Consider the following 20,086-nt stretch of genomic DNA (forward strand, 5'->3'; position numbering starts at 1 on the left):
GAGACAGATGAGAGAGAGAGATGAGAGACAGATGAGAGAGAGAGAGACAGATGAGAGAGAGATGAGAGAGATGAGAGAGATCCTGTGAGACAGACAGAGGGAGTCACCCTGTTTTTGGTAAACAGCAGGTCGATGGTGGCATCAGCGATGATGTTCATGCGGAGCTCGAAGGCCTGGATCTGCCGGGGCCGTCCAGGCTGTGCAGCCTCCGTCACCTTCATGGGCTGATAGTCAGCCGGCAGGAAGAACTTCCACAGGCAGTCCCTGGGAAATGTAAGAAATAGTGATGAGCGCTTCAGCACCCTCCCCTAACCCCAAAAGGATTGAGTCCATCCCAGCTGTTGGACCCTGTTTCCATGGGAACCCTCCACTCCTCAGCCCAGTCCCCAACAGACTGAGCTACCATGTGGTTTATTATGTTGTGGTTACCATTTAATCTTTATTATTAGTAGTAGTTCTCCAATTTAACATGGATACATGGATACATGGTTCGAAAGGGGGGTCAAGGAAGCTATCCATGTTAAATTGGAGAAACCATCCTTAAACAGAGGTGGTGGCCTGAGGCACTTCCTATCACCCACATACAATGCAGTCCTCCACTCCTTCCAACAGCAAAACAAACATTCACACCATTCCAAGAGACCCAGTGACTCATCACCATGTGACCCAGCAGACAAAGGGGAGACATCTCAACAGAAACTAGGTGAACGACCCGACCAACGACCCTGCTAACGACTCTCAGGTGACCACCCAGATCATTAGCATGCAAATGGTCCACAGGGGCTATATATTTTCAAGCTCTCTCCACAGCGATTTCAGAACTGAAGAAGCCTTCTGGATAGAAGGCGAAACGTCTTCAAGAGAAGAAACCCAGTCCAGTTGACAGAGAAAACTACCTTGGATACAATGACCTGGATGACTGAGAATTTACACAGACATCTAACCATTATTATTATGGTTATTGTGATTATTATGATGATTATTATTGTTATTGTTGTTTTTGTTATTATTAGTGCTATTATTGTTATTCTAAGCATTATCTGACCATTATGTGCTAATAAGTTTGTCTCCTCTCATCTGCTTTATCCCTTTTGGGGTCACAGGGAGGGTCCACAATGGGTCCACCCCCGGATGAGTTGCCAGTTCTTTGCAGGTTCCTATATGATTCGGTACCTTGCTCAAGGGTACCTTGGCAGTGCTCTGAAGGTGTTGTGGGGGAAAGTGCCAGAGGGTTCTTGGTTTGAGCCCCAGTGCAGACAGAACACCTTCTATGCTTTGTCTGCAAAGGGGCTCAAACCAAGAACCCTCCGTTTCTCATCCCAGCTCCCAACAGACCTAATGAGCTAACCCGAACCAGCGAATGAGTTTGAATGATGCTTATTCACCGCTGACGATCTGCCCAGGGTCCGTAGTTGAAGTCAGTTCCTTTTCCACAGACAATGTCAAGCCCCCAACACGGAGGCAGGTCCTGGAGCTTATCGTCCTCACTGCTGGTCTCTGCCTCTTCCCCATCCTCCTCCTCCACAGGCACCAGACCTACACACAAACACACACTCTAACACACTCTTCATCTCCTTCACATACCCATCTCTCTGATATCTACTGCTCAGTCTGTGTGTGTGTGTGTGTGTGTGTGTGTGTGTGTGTGCCTACCAGGTTCATCCTGGTAATAGTAGATGTCAACATCGTTGGACTGCATCACTACAAACCCTTCTCCCATCAGCCTGGGGGGTCTAAATCAGGACAGTTTAGACAGAGATTTCTGAGATATGTTCATAAAGAGGAATCCAAAGAATAAATAAATATTAGCTCTTCATTGAAAGCTGCCTCGTAGAATAGCTTCACAAATGGAGCTGATTTCATTAGGTGGACCATCTTTAAGACATGTCAAGGACTGCTTGTGGCTGAAGTCGCCAACATGGCCTACAATGGTTTCAGGTGCTGACTTGATTTAAGCGTGCGTCCGTACTCAGCAGGTCAGAGTTCTGCTCTGCTAAACTTTAATCGGCTGAAGGGAAGAGAGAGATTTACTTACAGTTTTTAACACAGCACATTTAAAGTTAAGGGGGGAAATGCAATGGATGCCAGATCAAATTCTTCTACCAACATTTTGAACAACTTAACCTTTCATTTCTCTTAAAAAGAAGCAACATTATTTGTCTTATTGTTCAGTCAATCCAAACACAAGAGTTACTTTGAGCTTGTCTTCTATATTAGTTCAAACTGAATGTGAAAGTTTGGGTTGAAACTATAATTCTACAAGCAATGAGCTCAAAGTCTATAGTTTGAGCTCTGACAATAACCTGACTTGAAAAATGTATGTTTACAAGTCTGTCTGTAATAACTCGTGTTAGTACCAAAAGTCTGCTCCGATTATTTTACCGGTGATGAGTTACATGAGCAAAAGAGGGACTGACTCGTCATTTTGTAGGCCAAGGTAGCGTGGGCTGGGAACCAGCATCACACGGACGTTCTCCAGCGAGCCCTTGACGATGTGCATGTACTGATCCAGGTGGCTCGATGGCGGCTTGGTGGCATACGTCAAGAAGGCATCTTCAAAGTTCATGCACAAGGTTTGAGGGAGGTAGTGGTTCCCAAAGGCCAGACGACCCTACAAGACAGTAAACTTGGAATACTTGGTAGAAATTTCCAAGATCGAATCCTTGTTTGCCTTTTTCCGAAGGACTCACAGTGCTGATGTTCACTTTGATGACAGGAATGAGAGAGCGCCAAGACGATGAGGGGTCCGCACTCTCCGCTTTAATGTCCACACTAACAAATAGTCAGAGGACACAAGTCCATTCACTTCTCCAGAAATGGTTAAAGCACTGATGACAATGGTTAGATTCTGCTTCTAAAGGATTTTGCCAGGAATTAAGGAGTGCCTAAGTGCAGCTCCAGCCGCTCATTAGGGCTCAAAGGAAAGTGCTGACTTCTGCTTACTTGCAGTTTGGTCTTCAGCTCAAACTTGTGCATCAGGCTAATGCAATTATATCATCCAATTAAGACAAGTGCAGGGGCCAGATACTGTAACTATGGAACATTGTTCAGACCTTTCCAGGGTCTTTTTGGAATCCTTTCGTCCTCTCTCCTCATCCTTTTTGGGCGTCATTAGTGTGGACTCCAGTCCAAACGTCTCCTGCAGTCGGGCGTAGAGGTCAGTGCGGTTGTAGACATGAAATTCAAAGCCGTTGACTGTCACGTAAAGCCTGGTTTCTGCCTTAGGGTCTGAAGATGAGAAAGAGTGGGGATTCAGGCTTCTAAAGACAAGTGATGTGGTAAAGCTGTGTCGTTCCACGCACAAATTAGGATCTGGAAAGACTTTGTTCACACATTCTCTCACTGACCGTGCTGTTTCTGTTTTGGGTTAAACATTTTCCACCAGCGAAATATGAGGAAGCCATCCTGTATCCTGCCAGCAGAAAAGGGTCAGTGAGCGTGGAGGGACAATCAGAGGACAGAGCAGATGCAAACGCCGCAGCCACCTGAGAGACATGTCTCCGTTGATGTAGTAGACATCTCGGAACATGACCTTTCCTGACAGCACGGAGAAGGAGAAGGACCCTGGGAAAGACCACAGATTCCAGGTTACACCTTTTTAGCTGCTGCTCTCATTACTACGGAAATCTCTTCATTATGTTCTCATTAAGCTTTACTGGGCATGAAATTGAAACATGACTGTCTTCTATTAACTGTTTTCAGGTGAAACTATTTTCAATGATTCAATGCCTGAGTGTCAAAATCTAACCGTGCTCCAGAATTTGTCACTTCAAATGCTGCAGGACAGGAAGTGTGCGGCTCTTTTGCTCACCACCCTCCTAAAGACGGCCATGACCTGCATCACCTCTTCCAAAATAGTTCAGCCCAAAATGAATGTGCTCAGTGTGTAGGGAGAAGAGACCTTTTAATGATGTGTGAATCATCCCAAATAACTGGAATAATCAATAACACCTGTCAATCAAGAACAACTCAAACGGTCCACCAGTAGCTGAGTGGTTCAGGGCGTCTTCACAGTGGGAGGAAGACAGACAATTCATGTGTTCATCCTTTAATCCTTGATAATCACTCGACACAATGTTTCTTAAACATGCTTTGCTCTGAATGTTAATGACATATCTGACTTCAGATCAATTAAGCCTCATTAGAAGCATCAGTGACATGGAGACACCTCTTATGTTAGAGTGCAGATGTCCCTGCCAAATAAAAGGTTTTTCATTGGAAAAGAACAACTATTAGTTGTTTAAATCTAGTCGTTTTCTAAATGAACCTTTGTTTCATTGGCACAGGCAGAAGAACTTTTCTGTTCACACTCAACGCAGACGATCACTGAGGGAAGCAGCTCATCATGAAATATTCAGTGGAGGAGTTAAAGCCTGGAACTGAGAGCTTTGGCACAGCTCCACCTCCCGTTTCATCACCATTCCACAGAGGTCCTGACAAGCTCACCAAGATGAATGTAGCCATCTTTGTAGAGTCTGTTGATGACCAGGGTGAGGATCAGGCCGATGTTGCGGGAGTTGTAATAAGTTAAATAGATGATCCATCCACAGGACAGAATGGTTGCTGAAAAGAAAGCTCAGGTTTAGTCAAGAAGAAATATTGGAGGATCTACGCACTGATGCGTTGCACTGAAACAGAAGGTCGAACCTCAGGTCGAGGCTGGAGGCGGAAGGCAATCAGCAGTCACAGATGACAGCTGTGACTATCGCTCCGAAAGAGGAAGCGGGTTCTTTGGGCCACGCTCTTCCACAACATGGCGACATCACTGTCAGAGGTTTGTCTAAAGCCTGCTAACATCTGCTCCATCTCACGGCCTACTTGCAGGTCAGAGAGCAAACTACAGCTAAGGTGTGGTTTCCTTGTGACCTGACCTTCCTCAGAAAGGTTAGCTGAGCTGTTAGCAGCGAACCGTCAATGGCAGTGAAGCATTTCCTTGTACTTTACTACGATGGCACATCCCCCTGTGGCCTTGGTACTGCCAAAGACAATAGAGCTGCCCCCCTTCCTCAGGGACACCAACCAGACTGATTTGGAGTTCCCGACTTACTGTTGCTGTCTGCCATGATGACATGACCTGTTGTCTTGTCTGCTAGAGCCTCAAATATCAAGACTGTCCTTTCAGTACAGGATCAGTTCCCCTGGTTGGAAAAAGAACGCTAACGATCCATTTCAAAATGCAAAAAGGAGGAACGATGTGTTGAAAGGAACAAGACAACGACTTCTACTTTTGTACTTTTACTAGCGTCTCGACTCACCAATGAGGAGCCAGATGAAGTTGGAGTCGTGCTTGGTTAGGAAGTCATCCAGGTCCACAAAGCTGGGGAAAGTGCTTTCATTGTTTTTGGTGGCGTGCCCCTCCATGGCTACAGGCTGCTCATCCGTGGTCTGAGGCCGACAATGACAGGGTTAGGGTCAGGGTCAGGGTCAGGGTCAGGGTGAGGGTCAGGGTTAGGGTCAGGGTCAGGGTCGGGGTTAGGGTCAGGGTCAGGGTCGGGGTCGGGGTTAGGGTCAGGCTTAGGTTCAGGGTCAGGGTCAGGGTCAGGGTCGGGGTCAGGGTCAGGCTTAGGGTCAGGGTCGGGGTCGGGGTCAGGGTCAGGCTTAGGGTCAGGGTCAGGGTCAGGCTTAGGGTCAGGGTCGGGGTCAGGGTCAGGTTGTTGAGCCTTGAAAGAATTTATTAGCATAAAAGCATGGCAGCTATTGCACATCAGATGTAACTAAAACCTGGACAGGAGCATTAGGGCTCTGCCATTTCAGGTTCTTTATTCTAAATTTGGAGCAGGAAAAATGAAAAAGCTCCAATGTGAAAAGATTGTATTTGAAAGTGCGATCAGAGCTGAATTTCAACCTTAAAATTGAATTATCACTCATCAATCAGTATCAATTAACCACATAACTGGCAAATGACTGTCGATCTATGTTGTAATTTGATAAAAGGGAATAAAAAGAAACATTCTTTTTCTTGTGGGTGGCAGGAAGACAGGAAAAGAGCTGTGTGTGTGTGTGTGTGTGTGCATCTATGTGTGTGTGTGTGTGCATCTATGTGTGTGTGTGTGTGCATCTATGTGTGTGTGTGTGTGTGCATCTATGTGTGTGTGTGTGTGCATCTATGTGTGTGTGTGTGTGCATCTATGTGTGTGTGTGTGTGTGCATCTATGTGTGTGTGTGTGTGCGTCTATGTTGTGTTTGTGTGTGTGTGTGTGCATCTATGTGTGTGTGCATCTATGTGTGTGTGCATCTGTGTGTGTGTGTGTGTGCATCTGTGTGTGTGTGTGTGTGTGTGTGCGCATCTATGTGTGTGTGTAAACTGAACTCTCATTCTGGAATTCTGGAATTCCGTTCCAGAAACACACAAATAAGCCCAAATCCTCGGCTGATCCGCTCTTAGTGCTGCAGGCTCTGAGACTGAAATGTGAAGCAATGAAATGGGAACGCTTGAAAACGAACTAAACAAAGGTTCCAGTGTGCTCTGAACACGCCGTGATCACACAAGGATTGTGACAAAATTCCAATGAAAATATAGTGGAAAAAAAGCCCTGAGATTTACAGGTCGTCTCACACACACACACACACACACACACACACACACACACACACACACACACACACACACACACACTAGTTTATCAAGAGGGCAGCAGAAGCCTCAGCATCAGAACACTCCAGATAACCCCCCTCACAACCTGGCCTCCGGTCCTGAAACCATAAAGACTGAAGCAGGTCGATATGCTGCTCTGCAATGGGCCACGTGGAGGACGGACCCCTCACATAAGGAAGGAGCCCACAGAACCTTCCCTCTCCTCCTTTCTGGTTTATTCCCTAACCCCTAACCCATGAGAGGACACTAGTCCATCAACACAGCAGCAGACCTGCCAGAGAACCCCAAAATGACCTCCAGCAGAAGATCTCTGACCACCACACCTGGCTTTATGAGGTGTGATCGGAGTGTGTCATACATTGATGCTACTGACTGGCCCGTTCATTCTGGACTCAGATCCAGCACCTGTGGGACATCACGTGTGACTGCGTGCTGAAAGCCTGACCCAAACCACCGCCACCATATGACACCAGTAATCCAGACCCCCAACGAGGGCTAGGAGCTCGTGTCATTAGTGATCATCATCTCTCTTTAGGAGCAGTACTCACAAATCAAGGGAGGCCCTAAAGTTCTGAGTCCAGTCGCCAGAAGGTTCATGAGGAGGTTCATCTGAGCATCGCTCATCGTTTACTAAAGTCTGGACCAGCTGTCTTTTCTGGGTAAATGATGGAGATAGCAGAGAAAAATAGAAATGTACTTTGAATGAACAGACAGCGTCTACAATAGGGTTAGGGTAACCCGAAGCGCATTACAGCTGATATAAGCAAGTATGTAAGTGGAAACGATACATTTAAATGGCCATTTTTTGACGCGTATTGACGATTTGAGGTAAGACACCAAAGTAGCAGCAACAGCAGATGATTACTAATGATGAAATAGCTAATATGTAATGGCTAAATTATTACTTGGAAATTCTTGATGTGACCTAATAAAGCACACATTTGGGAAGTAGCATGGCTAATCCCGGGTCATTTCCTTAGCCCCATCTCCGCTACTGGCAAAACAATCCAAACGTACTCGTTTTCCGTGTTTCCTTTTTTAACGTTGCTACTTCAACTTCAACGTTACAACTTCTTTGTAAAAGGTTCGGTCCATAAGGTTCGGTCCGGTTCATAAACTTGTCATTGTGCTAATAGCTAAACACCATAACGTTAACACTGAATTTAGCTACCGTGCTAATGGTAACAGGCCGCACCCATCACCGTATGTACTGCCAAAGTTTACTGAGTGGTGTAGGGAGCATAACATACCTTAATGTCGTCGGTGAAGCATATGGTCTCATCATTGCTCCAGTTAGTTAGGATTTAATTTCCCTTTGTGATAACTAGCATCCTCTGCTGAATATTTACCTGACAGCCAGCCAGTACAAGCTCTTCCTGGTCGGGTGGAGCAACCACAATATTAACCAATAGAATAATAGCTAGACAAGAACTGACCAATGAGACAGAGGAATGTGGTGACACACTTGAATGACAGGTGAGTCGGCCTATCAACGTTAATGTTTTTATCCTAGTAGGCGGGTTTTCACGCTGACTCCCGAGCACGATGATCGCCATAAGAACGAGTTAAATCAAACATTGTTCACTTTTTTAGTTCGTTCCAAACCATTAAAAACGAAATAACGTTAGTTTTTATTTCTATTGTTAATGTACACTGAACTACCTAGTAAGCGCCGTCGTTTACAAAAAAAAACCCCTAATTATAATTTACAAGACAAACCTTTCCAGTATTAATATATTGTCGTACAAACACATTTTAAAAGCGTTTAATTCAGTTTGCAAGGCCGAGGCCATGCTTGTCAACTGGAAACGTGTGGCCCGCTCCCTTTGGGTCAGGGCCGAGGCCCAGTTTCAGTTTACTGGGGTCTTGGGCACCAATAAATCAGTGCCAAGTTTTTCTAGACTTTTGTAAAAACATTTATGGCTCAACTTTGCCTTATATTTGAAATTTCTTCATTTAATATTTAATCAAAATGCTGTGTTCTAATATAATGTTTTCAATCCACAGTCACCTGCACTCATTAATTTTTTTTGTTATAAAAAACATAAAGGGGTGACAAGAAAGAAAAATCAATTTGCCTGAACTCAAAGATGCTGTTGAATGTGAGGGTCTATCTTAGATCTTTTTGGAATCCCCTCAAGATAACAAAAGTCAGAGCAAGGATTTACTAAAAAGGGCTCATAGCTTGTCTCTGCCACTCCACTGGTCAGCTATTCATCCACCCATCATCTGTGAAGGTGTCACTCCAGACAACCCATACTAATTACCGGCGTTGCTTTAAAGTTCAATTCTGTCTCATTTTAAATATGCAAGAGTGCAGAGCCCTCAAGAGGACATCTAATTAGAGCGGTCCTGCTCGAGGCAATTACTGCCTACGGTATGCAAACTGTCTTTTATAATTAAAAAAAGGAAAAGAAATCAGCCTCTCATCATAGAAAACCTCATCTCAGATATGCTATTCAGCAGTTCACAAAGGTGCTTGCATAAAATGAGTGGTTACCGTATTCCACTAGACTGTAATGATTCTCTGACCCTGAGAAACAGCTTTATTGACTCAGTTTTATATCAACGAGTCATTTCTTGACAAGGATAACCACTGATCAAAGCTCTGGTTCTTACTTTAATTTTAAACCACCAGACTGGTCAATTGTCCACTGCAAAAGAAAAATAAAGCACACGTTTCCCACTAAACTCTGCTGATGTTGTCCAACTCAGGGATGAGCAGGGCTTTAAAGTTTGAGGATTGAAATCAGAATCTCTATCAGTGGCCAAAATGGCAAATGCAGACACTAATGAAGACTCTTTGTGAGCTGGTGCTAGATTCTGGGATGTTCAGGACTCGTGCTTTCTGAATACCCTCGAGGCTCAGTGACGCCAGTAATGAGCTTTAACCTTTACAAGCAAATGATGGGCCAATCATTCCAGAAAATGGCAGCAAGAAAGCTAATGTTTCACATGGATAAATAGCAAATCGCTACATTGTTCACACACTGGTGAGAAGAGGGCACAGATCACCCACATATCAACAACTTTGCCTTTGTCTCAACTTGTCAAATGACTTGGGATTAATGTTTCTTGCATGTTTGTGCCAAAAGTCAATCAAAAAATAAATGAAGGTTTAGCTTGAATCCTATCCATGTTTCAGTTTGACTCGAAAGGAAGGCAGGTTTACTTGAGCGGATCTCTGGTGTGCCACAGTCAACCTTAGAATTAGTCCAAAGGAAGAACGGCACCAACATGCCAGCAACACCACAAATGAGCTCACCCTGATGTGGATGAATCCTACCGTCGGCAGCTTTGGATATCTCTGTTGACATTGAGATTTTTATTGAAGAAAATCCTCTTTTAAGTTTCAGGAACAAATTGTTGAGGGTTCAAAGGTCAAATGGTGTCATATTACATAGTGAATAAAACCCCTAATATTTAAGACACTATCTCTTTTCAGAAAGGCAGTTCAGCACCCTTTAAATGAAATAAATGAATAGAGCCAGAATAATGCAGATCCTTTCAGAGCTTTCAATCTTGAAAATGAACCTTGAACCTTGTAGTGGCATTCATGTGATACAGGAACAACACAGACAGTCGCCCGAGTCCGTCGTCCATCCATGGTCCAAAGACTGGCACACGGAGTCAGAAGCTCAGGAGTGCGTCTCGCTCCTGTACGCTGGTGTAGAACGGCTTCCCGAACACAAACGAGTGCAGCCCCCCCCTCAGCTTCTCCGCGAAGGCCATGACGATGTTCAAGTCTCCTTCCACTGTCAGATCCAGGTCCGTCTTCAAATTCCGCAGAGATCGAAAGGACTTCTGCCCTTTTTGCCTGTGGGAGGGAGGGTTTCATTAGCATGTAGCTGCAGCGGTGGGCAGGGATGCTATGAATTATGTATGCTGCTGCACGCAGCGAGCCCAGTATAAACCATCCTGTTGAGGCACCTGTAAACGAGCGCCCTTCGACCACAGGCTGCTCGCTACACCATAAACAAGGCTGCTTTTATGCATTCACACAGAGTCAAACTAACTTTCAGCTATTCATTGAGATATTTGCACAGATGGACTAGCTTTGAACAACACACATTTAAGCATCTGTATAACTTGTTCTCTTTATTTTAGGGCTAGAATGGTTGAACCCATTGCAGATTTGCAGTGACACAGGCCACAATTCTCAAGGAGGTCCATCTCTGTCACACACAATGCACGTGACCACGTGCATTTTACAGTATTCTGGCTTCTGTTCACACATGACACAGCGAAGCACGTAAGGGCTGCGGTACCCTCCTCTCCTAACAGCTACCCTGCCAAAGGTGTTACAGGTGTGACTGGAAATGTTTCCCTGCTCAACAATCTTTTTCCCGTCTGGATACGAAAACAAAGACAGCACTGAGAAGAGCCTTAAAAGAACGGCTGGACTGACATCTGGCCCAGGAACATTGGTGATGGCTCTCATTTACACAATGAGTTGCAGGAGCTTGATAACAAGCAGACAACAAGGGATTGTGATGACATCACAATCACCCACAGCCGGAGGACATCACAGCTGAGACCCAAGACAAGGACAGGTCAAAGCAAGAGTGGACGAGGACGCTTCATCAGCGCGTGACCAAGAAAAACAGCTTACGTGATGCCAAACATGGCAAATGTCCTGGAGGGTAGAACTGTCACGTCCCATTTTTGAAAACCTTCAGAGTGAGATCGATGAACAGGCTCGTCCAGCTAAATGTGAGACGAGGATTGTCCATTAGTCGCACTAATGGGTCTCCTTCTGAGTCTGGATACATCAAACTGATTTAGTTTTAGCTTTATGTCCAATTTTCCCTATAAAAAGATGTGAACAGTTTCCACTTATGGCTTAAAAAACAGGGAAAAGATGACCAAAGGGAGCGGACAGGGTCGGGGGGGGGCAAATTACATTTAAAAACTCAAAATAAGTAAGCAAGCAGCAGAAAAGTCTGTTACTGAGACTTTAAGATGAAATTTGAAGCAGACACAGCTGCTACAAGGACATGCTAATAAATACAAAGAGAAAAATGTCTGTTTCTTAAGATTTAGAAATCAGTGAAGAGAAAACAGTGCTGATGTGGCGCTAGCGGCAGCAGCAACATGATCCTCCTACGATGAGCAGGAGCAGCGGCCTCGACCACGTCAGGACTCACAGCATTATTCCCCCAGCAGCGGTTGCTGTGGAGTAAGCCTTGACCAACCCGAACTCTGACACCCAGAAAGCAACCATCAGAGCAGCATTCTACCTCTGAGCCTCTGAGCAGAACAAAGTGAGGGAGGCCATCTGGACACCAAGGGCTGGGGCCACGTCCCAATTAGCATCGGGAGCATCAACACGTCTTTCTGTTACGCCACCATGAGCGACAGAGGAATGTCCAAGTGATATCCAAAAGCTGTTCATCAGGCCCAGTTTCTCTGCACTGTGACCGAAGCTGTATTATATTGATTTTATACCAATTCACAAGGATCTCAATCATTCGTTTACGTTGCATTGGTGATTCCTCGTGTAAAAAAATCCCTTAAATTAACAACACAAATTCAGAATGTCACAGCAGCCAAACTGTGGTACATTTAAAGTACCTTTAAATACAGGCCCCAGAAGGTCTGAGGGGTGCGAGGGAGGGTGAGCCTCCACCACTCTGGAGCTGGGAAACACTCACAATCACAATCTAAAAGGAAATAAAGACCCTTGGCCCGGCCCAAAGTACCTGAGCTTTTACCAGGCACAATGTGATAACGTTGGCTTCTAATTACGTGTGGGTAAAGGATTTAGTGCAGCCAAAGCCCCTTTTGTTTGGGATTTTGATGAGCTGGACCTTCCTGGTTCTCCAGTATACGGCCGAAGATCACCAACAGGTAAACAATCACTCTTTATCCACACCTTTGTTCTGAAAAGCTGCAGGCAACATCCTGGGCACCAAGTTCTGACAGTAGTTCACCTTTTTGAGGGTCTACAGACAAATTTGACCCTAAAAGATGGTACAAAATAAAGTCTGGTAAATAAAGGTTATTGCCTTTATTTGGGAAATAGAGATGAGTTGATTTTGACTAACTTCAGACTAACTTCAGACTAACTTCAGACTAACTTCAGGAACCCATCAGTCAAATCGAGATCGGGAGATCCTAGTTGGTTTCATTTCTGGTTCACCTACTGAGATGTTTTGGGGAGTTTTGGAAGGCAGTGGCATGTTTGATGCTCGTCGGTGTCTTACGTGTCATCTTCGATGTACTTGAGCAGTGTGAGGGCCTTTCTGTGGAGCAGCAACAGGAACTGGGCCAGGAAGGTGCTCCGAAGGGACAAGCCGGGCTTCAGCATGAACACCTTGGTGCAACATGAGATGTCAATTAGTGCTCCAGGCTGCAGCACGTTCCTCCAGGAACACACTGCAGCTTGCAGTCACGTGAAAAGCCTTCAGAGAAATGTACCCTGGGGGGCTGGGCATGAATTCTACACTTGTGCGTCTGTGACATTAGATCCAGTGTGGAACAGCAGCATTCAGGGGCAGCACAGAGAGGCTGGGGGCAGTCACTCTGTCTGGGTGCCATTTATCCCCTTTTCTATTCCTAATTAGAGTCACGGGTGTTAGTGCAGCCAATCCCAGCAGTCCCAGGGGAGCGGCAGGACCAGGAAGCTCCTTTTATTCCATTAAGTTCTCAGATTCACTTGGAAACTGTGGATCGAGCGTCAGTCCCACTTTCCATATCAAAAGAGACATTAAAATAGTTCAGCTACTTTGGTTTGCATTTTTGATGGTTCTGAATGCCTTTGGAATAGAATTGCTTTTCTTCCACTATATTTAGGGGCAGAGAACCTCTGCAGCTGTCTGGAAAACACATCGAGTGTCAAAAGACGGCTGTTTAGCTTCCTCTCATCACTCCTGCACGTCTAGCACCTGCTAGCAGCTAGCAGGTAGCAGCTAGCAGGTAGCAGCTAGCAGGTAGCAGCTAGCAGCAGCTCAGCCAACAGCTGCTCGTCGCTCCCCTTTAAATCATCAAGATGACAATGAGCAGTTGGACAATATGAAAACTCACCTCATCTATAAACGACTTGACCAAAGTGTCTCTGTGTGCAACATCTTGAAATATATTCCTGAGGAATACAAAGGTGAAGAGATCAGCATTTTTGCTTTAGCTCCATCTTCACACGAGCCCAATCACCTGTATTATGGGCTGTTATGAAGACAAGCAAAGCTTCTCCAAACTAAAGCAGCCGCTCTGCGTGTGTGTGGCTCACAGGTCAGGAGTGAAGGTTTCGCTGGTGTGGATGATCGTGTCGGGGGGGATGTCCTCCTCACTGTCCGTCTTCCAGAGCGCACTGAGCTCGGACCGCATGTACCGGCGCTGGTTGTAGACGTGCTCGTGGCACGGAGGCATCTGCTTGACCGTGTTGACGTCAACATCGATGTGCGTGGTGGGGTAAGTGGAGTAAAGCACCTGGCGGAAGGGCAGAACAAAGCTGCCTGTGGAGTCCTAGGAAAAAGCAAAGCCATGACCACCACCGTTGGCTAACCCTCAGCTACGACAGCCAAGTCTCTGACCGGTTTAGGGTTAGTTTAGGGTTAGTTTAGGGTTAATGAATGATGCCGGTGAGTTGCTGGACTAGAGGCAACATGAGGCAACGCAACCTGGTTCTGGACACAACAAGCAAAGGCAGATCCAGCCTTGTGAAATGGTTTATTATTGATCAGAACCACTGATGCACAAAGAAAGAGGGACCAATTTTCATATTTCAGAAAATGTTTTCTATTCATGTCCAAGATGGACCCAAGATTTCACGGTTCACTGGCCTTTCTCTCTCCATCTCTAACTCATTAATTAAGCAATAACATTCCGCAGCATCATTGACTTGAACGACTCTATCTCAAATGTTGCTGCGCAGTAAATTGGAGGTGAACTTCTTTGTGACCCTCATCTAAGCTGACCATCATAAAATTCACCTAGAATTTGCCTGCTGACACTTTAATAGAGTTCAAATTAGTGCTAAAGACTCAGAACTCATTTGCATATGGCTGTGTGCTGGACTGCTATGATGAAACATATAAAAGTCGTGTGCAGATCTGAGGTGATGAAAACATCGTTCTCAGTATATCAGAACAGACAAAAGGGCAGAATTAGGAAAGGATCAGGCTGCCTTCTAAACCCCCCCGGCTGAGGTGGGAACACTGCTGAATACCTTAAGGAGGCCCTGCACAAACAGGCCAGTGTCATATCTGAAGGACGCCTCGGCTCGACACAGGCGGGAGCACCTCCTCTCGGTGGGGGTGAGGAAGAGGCAGAGGGTCCGCACAATCTGAGGAGAAACAGCATCAGATGGGGAAGAGTTAGAAGGCTGCGAGGCAGAGAACAGCGTCCTGACCTTTGGCTTCTTCCATAAAACAAAGGCTAAATTCATCTCCAGCAAAGGTGGGATGTTCTGAGGAAATGGGGACACGGAGAGTTGGATCATTCTCAGAGATTATGAGATTATGCTGTGACAAGAAGGTGGCGGCCATGTCCAGTACCGGCTATAACCAGAGCAGGAGCCGGTCCGGTATCAGATTACAACATTTCCAAACAAAGGTCGCTAACATATGTCGCTAATGTGAAGAAGCCTTTCAGATGTGCACCCAAATCCAACTTTTCCTCTTTGCTAACCTGTCTGAGCAGTTGGGACGTTCCCTCCCTGAGGAGCAACGGCCAGCTCCCAATCCCAAACACAGTTGAGTTACCGACACAATTTATGGGCTGGAAAAGTACAATTATCTCAAAAACAACACCTTTCAAGTCCTCTACCTTATTTATTTTCTCCGGATTGCTTCCCACCACGATGGAACAGCCGCATGTCTGCAGATGGGAGCTGATGGCCCTGAAGCACCGAGACAGAGGAGCAATCAGCTTAATCACCTTCTGGGAATTAGGAAGAACCTTGCAGGAGTAATGACAGAAACTGTGGTCACGAGCCTGAAGTACAAGAGGCACTGGGACAGGATTTGGGTCCGACCCACCAGGAAGTGGCATCTGCTTTAAGATTTATGAACTTTGCATTCCGTAATCATTTCATTTGTTTTATATTTTCCGACTGATCGTCAGGCACCTGCTGTACAATAGAAACACGATCAAATTCCTAGTAAAAGGTTTTAAACCAAAGTGTTATATTTAGAGACAGGTGGACCTAGTGACTGGATGAGGGGAACTTCCGGACTCTTTATACTGGACCCTTAATGGGCTGCTCCTCAGTAGAGCACAAAGTTCTGGACATCCTCAGGGGAGAACCGGCAATGTCCAAAACTGCTAACTGCTGTTTGTCTTCATGTCGAGAGTTAAACTAAATATTGTGTTACTGCCATAGTCAGCCAGCTCACATCTTCTGCTCTGCCACCCCCATCCAGCCCAAAAAACCTTCACAGATCTAATCTCCTCTGGCGAGGAGCTCTCAGTGCCTTCGTGGTCAAAAATCATGATTCTGATTCTGATGCTGATTCAGCTTTCATCCTTCCTCCAGAAGGAAACTTCTGCTGCGAGCTTCATCACCCCCCAGTCCTGCTTACTTGTGAAGGAAATCCTCATGGCAGCTATCTCCAATGTCATCATCATTTAGCACAGTGTCTTTTATCTAAACATGGGGAGAAAACAAGTTCATTTTTAAAATTAGCTTTTAAATTAGAAGCAGTATCTAAGAAATGTAAGTTAATTCCAAGTTAATCATAAAATGGCCCTGATATGCCAGTCAATAATGTTTTTAACGTTTAGTGTCTGTAGCTCCGCCCCTCCATCCGTCTATCAATCACCGGGTCAGGAATGTTTTAGCATCCAGCGTGCCGCTTCCCAAATATGTCTGGCATTATTCCACCGAAATAACAGCGTGATCACAAAGTCGGGGCAGAAGATGGAGGGGCGGGGCAGAAGATGGAGGGGCGGGCAGAAGATGGAGAGGCGGGGCAGAAGATGGAGAGGCGGGGCAGAAGATGGAGGGGCGGGGCAGAAGATGGAGGGGCGGGGCAGAAGATGGAGAGGCGGGGCAGAAGATGGAGAGGCGGGGCAGAATTTGAAGGCTGATGTCCAAGTTGCTGGGTTTTTTCCTGACGGGTTCGATTCAGCTAACTTTGGCTAAATGAAGGCGGGGGCATTCCAGAAATCCTCTACAGTCAAACAACACTTCGTAGGACACGAGCGCGCATGCAGGCGGGTCAACAAATTGACTCAGTAATAAATTGCTTGTGAAATAATAACGGTGACTCGTCATTGCTAACATCTAGCAACACATGTTTGTAAAGAAGGAAGGGGGGGGGCGCTACCAGGGAAGCAGTAGCACATTAGAAAGCACGATTAGCATGGTGTCACACTGAGTGATGATCGTAGGAGATCTCAAGATACCCTGAAAGAGTTAAAACCTTCAGAGATAGCAATGAACTGACGAGTTGGTTGTGTGGGGTCTGCTGCTCACATCGATGTCTTCTGGCACGCTGTGGGTCTTCATGGACGCCAATAACTCCATGATGGGGATAATCTCCAAGCTCAACACTGAAATGATGTTGTAGCCCTAAAATGTGAGGAAAACAATTGATTCAAGCAGTTTCTGACAAGGATATGAGTATCTTTAGGACATATAAGTTATAAAGAAGAAGCAAGATTCCGCTACTTGTTGGTCCCATAGAACTTTAGGAAAACCAGTGCTCTTGGCCGATCTCAGAAACAAAGCTCATCACTTGCTTTTCATTGCAGATGGACATATTTTTGTTGCTTTTACACTTTCAGAAGCAAAGTCAGGGGAAGAAGGAAGTGGCCTGAACAGTGTCCAGGACACCAAAGCCATGAAATGATGTTGAAAAATGGCAGGTTTGATGATGTCATCAAACCACTGATGACAACCACCATCTCATCTGCAACCACTTCCTAATACAGCAAAGGCCAACGCATTCATCTCTTGGCTATGATCACATGCCCTCCTCTTCACTGAGGAGACCTCACATGAGTTATTATTGTCATTACTCTTCCAATCCCGCATTGAAAAAAGGGGTCAGTCTATAAGGAGAAATGAAAGCTCAAACCACGTTTGCATGCGACTTCTATGTCCCCGCCTGAACCAAAAAAGCTAACTCATGAAATCAAAGGGTACCTTCTGCATCCAAATGCGTCCCTTGCGGATGACGTGCTTGAGCCTCTCCACACAGATGTTGTGCAGCGGCAGATAAAAGGCCAGCTCCGTCTGCGGCAGGATGACAGACAGGGCACATGTGTTTTTGTCCCCCTTCAGCTCACCATCAAATATCAAAGACACGATGATGACGCCTTTTTCTGCCAGGACAAAGAATTTCACATCCACGGCGCCGCACTCAGCGCTACGCAAAATCTCCCCGTTAAGAGTGTGATTGGCCAAAAATGTGACTTCTCCATCACTGAGGAACACCAGATGATCACACTTTGGGGCCCAGATGTGGTGCACCCTTGGACCCAGGATGTTGTCCCAGTAGGCAAAGGTGGCAGCCAGCAGCGGGCATTCCCCTTCAAGGGCCACCTCCATTTTGGCCACCGCAGGAGACTGAGGTGGGCCCCCGGAAGACATGAGGGATGCAGTCGCTGTCTCCAGAGTCACAAACCTGCATCGAAACACATCATTAGACGAGCACAAGGACTTCAAATATAGCTGCATGCTAATCACAGGCAAAAAGAATTAGCCAGATTCTATTTGGAAATAAGGGTGAAAAGGCCCGTTTTCTCTATGGCATCTTTCTGGAAGTGAAACTGGATGATTAGAGACGTTATTAGGGTTAGGTTTCTTTTTTCTCGTGTATGTTAAACATGAAAATCTCTCAAAGAAAGACTATTAACACAAGGCCGGTGATTCTGAAAGCTCCTGTCAGGCTCAGATCTGAAATAAGGTTCGATAAAACGGAGCTGACAGATGAATTTATCTTGGACACTAACTCGGCTCCTGACATGAATCCGACACATTGTTGGATAAAACACAAGCAGACAATCCAAAAACCTACAGGGCTGATGAAAGATCTTCTTAAACTACAGCGGATATTCGCAGATTAGCGACTGGAAAAGAAGAAAGTGGTGAGTGTAAGATAATTGGGAAGGATACAGACTGAAATCTACCAATAAAAGAACGTAAACTCACCCGCTCGACCTCCCCTTTCACCGCTAACCCTGACACCCAGAAACACAGAAGAGGTTGGTGGAGAACACTTTTAGAACCTGTCAAATACCCTCCGCAGGGAGCCAACGCGTCTGCAGATCACTTCCTGGTACGTCACACGCACGTCACTTATTTATACGGCCGCGCGCGCCCTCTAGTGGGCGATATTCGACTCAATGATGTCATTGGCACGTCAGGGTGCCACCTTGGCCACAGCGATGTCTGCAGTGATGCTTTGTGAGGAGCAAATGGGAGTCTCACCCGCAGCTCCACCTTTGAGAGGCTGATCCAAGTTCTTTGTGTCACCAGTGCAGGAAATAAAGATGTGGAGGGATTCGAACCGACACTCACAGCAAGTCTTAAATACAGAAACGCACTTGAGGGAAGTTGTTCAAAACTCACAATGTCTTTGCTGAGATACGTCGCAGTGGGACACCAATGGAATAGTTTGCACCGGTGGTTGTAAATGGCCCATCTGCAATTCAGACTTTCCAGAACTCAGGATCCAAAATGGTGCATTCCGTTGGAATGTCTTCATTTCATGAATGTTTTCGCATTTTTCCATAACAACATGTTTTTATTTACCTGGAAAAGTCAGGGTGAGGATTTCAGGAGGCGATGGACCCTGGAGTTGTGGTAGCCTCACATACAGTTCACTTTAAAAGCACAATGGGACATTTCCCATTTCTAATGAATCATAGAATTTTAAAGAATTTTTTTTTTAACCTTGTTGTGAACCTATGTTTCCATGCCAAACTGTAGGTTGCTGCTATTTGTCACTTTATATACATAGCCAGAACAAAATACAATATATAGCTTGAATATTGCCCCGACCATTTCACCCTGTATCTTCCCTTTATTGGGGAACCAGACAGAACTCTCAGTATTTTTAATCCCAAAGCAGGAGACGGGCATGGTGGGTATCAGTTTAATTGACATCTGAACCCTCCGCTATGGCTACGAGGGGTTCCCAGCACCACAGGTGAGGCCTGTTTGGAGTCTTCAGATGTTGCTGCTGTTACCTGCTGGGGCTTTTCATGGCTGCTGCTCTTCATCCATACGAGCTGCACTCAGACCATGTCTAAGCCTAACCCTAACCCTAACCCTAACCCTAACCCTAACCCTAACTAAACCTAACCCTAACCCTAAACCTCCCTAACCCTAACCCTCTAACCCTAACCCTAACTAAACCTAACCCTAACCCTAACCCTAACCCTAACCCTAAACCTAACCCTAAACCTAACCCTAAACCTAACCCTAACTAAACCTAACCCTAACCCTAAACCTCCCTAACCCTAACCCTCTAACCCTAACCCTAACTAAACCTAACCCTAACCCTAACCCTAAACCTAACCCTAACCCTAACTAAACCTAAC

General features: G+C 45.7%; 2 protein-coding genes across 3 annotated transcripts in view; both read right to left on the reverse strand.

Annotated features, from left to right (window-relative positions):
- Nucleotides 1-7,994, reverse strand: part of LOC101079637 (transmembrane protein KIAA1109 homolog) — a 235,245-nt gene extending 227,251 nt beyond the window's left edge. Inside the window, 12 exon segments of the mRNA XM_029827425.1 lie at nt 108-264; nt 1,386-1,536; nt 1,654-1,733; nt 2,418-2,611; nt 2,691-2,772; nt 3,054-3,228; nt 3,348-3,412; nt 3,486-3,564; nt 4,447-4,563; nt 5,256-5,385; nt 7,144-7,250; nt 7,846-7,994. Coding sequence (XP_029683285.1) covers nt 108-264; nt 1,386-1,536; nt 1,654-1,733; nt 2,418-2,611; nt 2,691-2,772; nt 3,054-3,228; nt 3,348-3,412; nt 3,486-3,564; nt 4,447-4,563; nt 5,256-5,361 — 1,206 coding nt within the window. The 5' untranslated portion in view covers nt 5,362-5,385; nt 7,144-7,250; nt 7,846-7,994.
- A 1,907-nt stretch (nt 7,995-9,901) lies between these two features.
- c9orf72 (C9orf72-SMCR8 complex subunit) lies at nt 9,902-18,841 on the reverse strand. Of its 2 annotated transcripts, XM_011619911.2 has the most exons (11): nt 18,693-18,841; nt 18,559-18,610; nt 17,685-18,165; nt 17,013-17,108; nt 16,117-16,181; nt 15,362-15,434; nt 14,763-14,879; nt 13,824-14,059; nt 13,622-13,679; nt 12,802-12,911; nt 9,902-10,412 (listed from the first exon to the last, which is right to left on the reverse strand). In XM_011619911.2, exons 3-11 carry the CDS (start codon nt 18,129-18,131, stop codon nt 10,226-10,228), a joined length of 1,389 nt encoding a protein of 462 aa, XP_011618213.2. In that variant the 5' UTR covers nt 18,132-18,165; nt 18,559-18,610; nt 18,693-18,841; the 3' UTR covers nt 9,902-10,225. The 2 variants fall into 2 exon arrangements, with proteins under 2 accessions (XP_011618213.2, XP_003978620.2); XM_003978571.3 differs by lacking the exon at nt 18,559-18,610 and having other exon boundaries at nt 18,693-18,840.
- Between the last annotated feature and the right edge of the window lie 1,245 nt (nt 18,842-20,086).

Source organism: Takifugu rubripes, chromosome 2, assembly GCF_901000725.2.
Source record: "Takifugu rubripes chromosome 2, fTakRub1.2, whole genome shotgun sequence".
Lineage (NCBI taxonomy): Eukaryota > Metazoa > Chordata > Actinopteri > Tetraodontiformes > Tetraodontidae > Takifugu > Takifugu rubripes.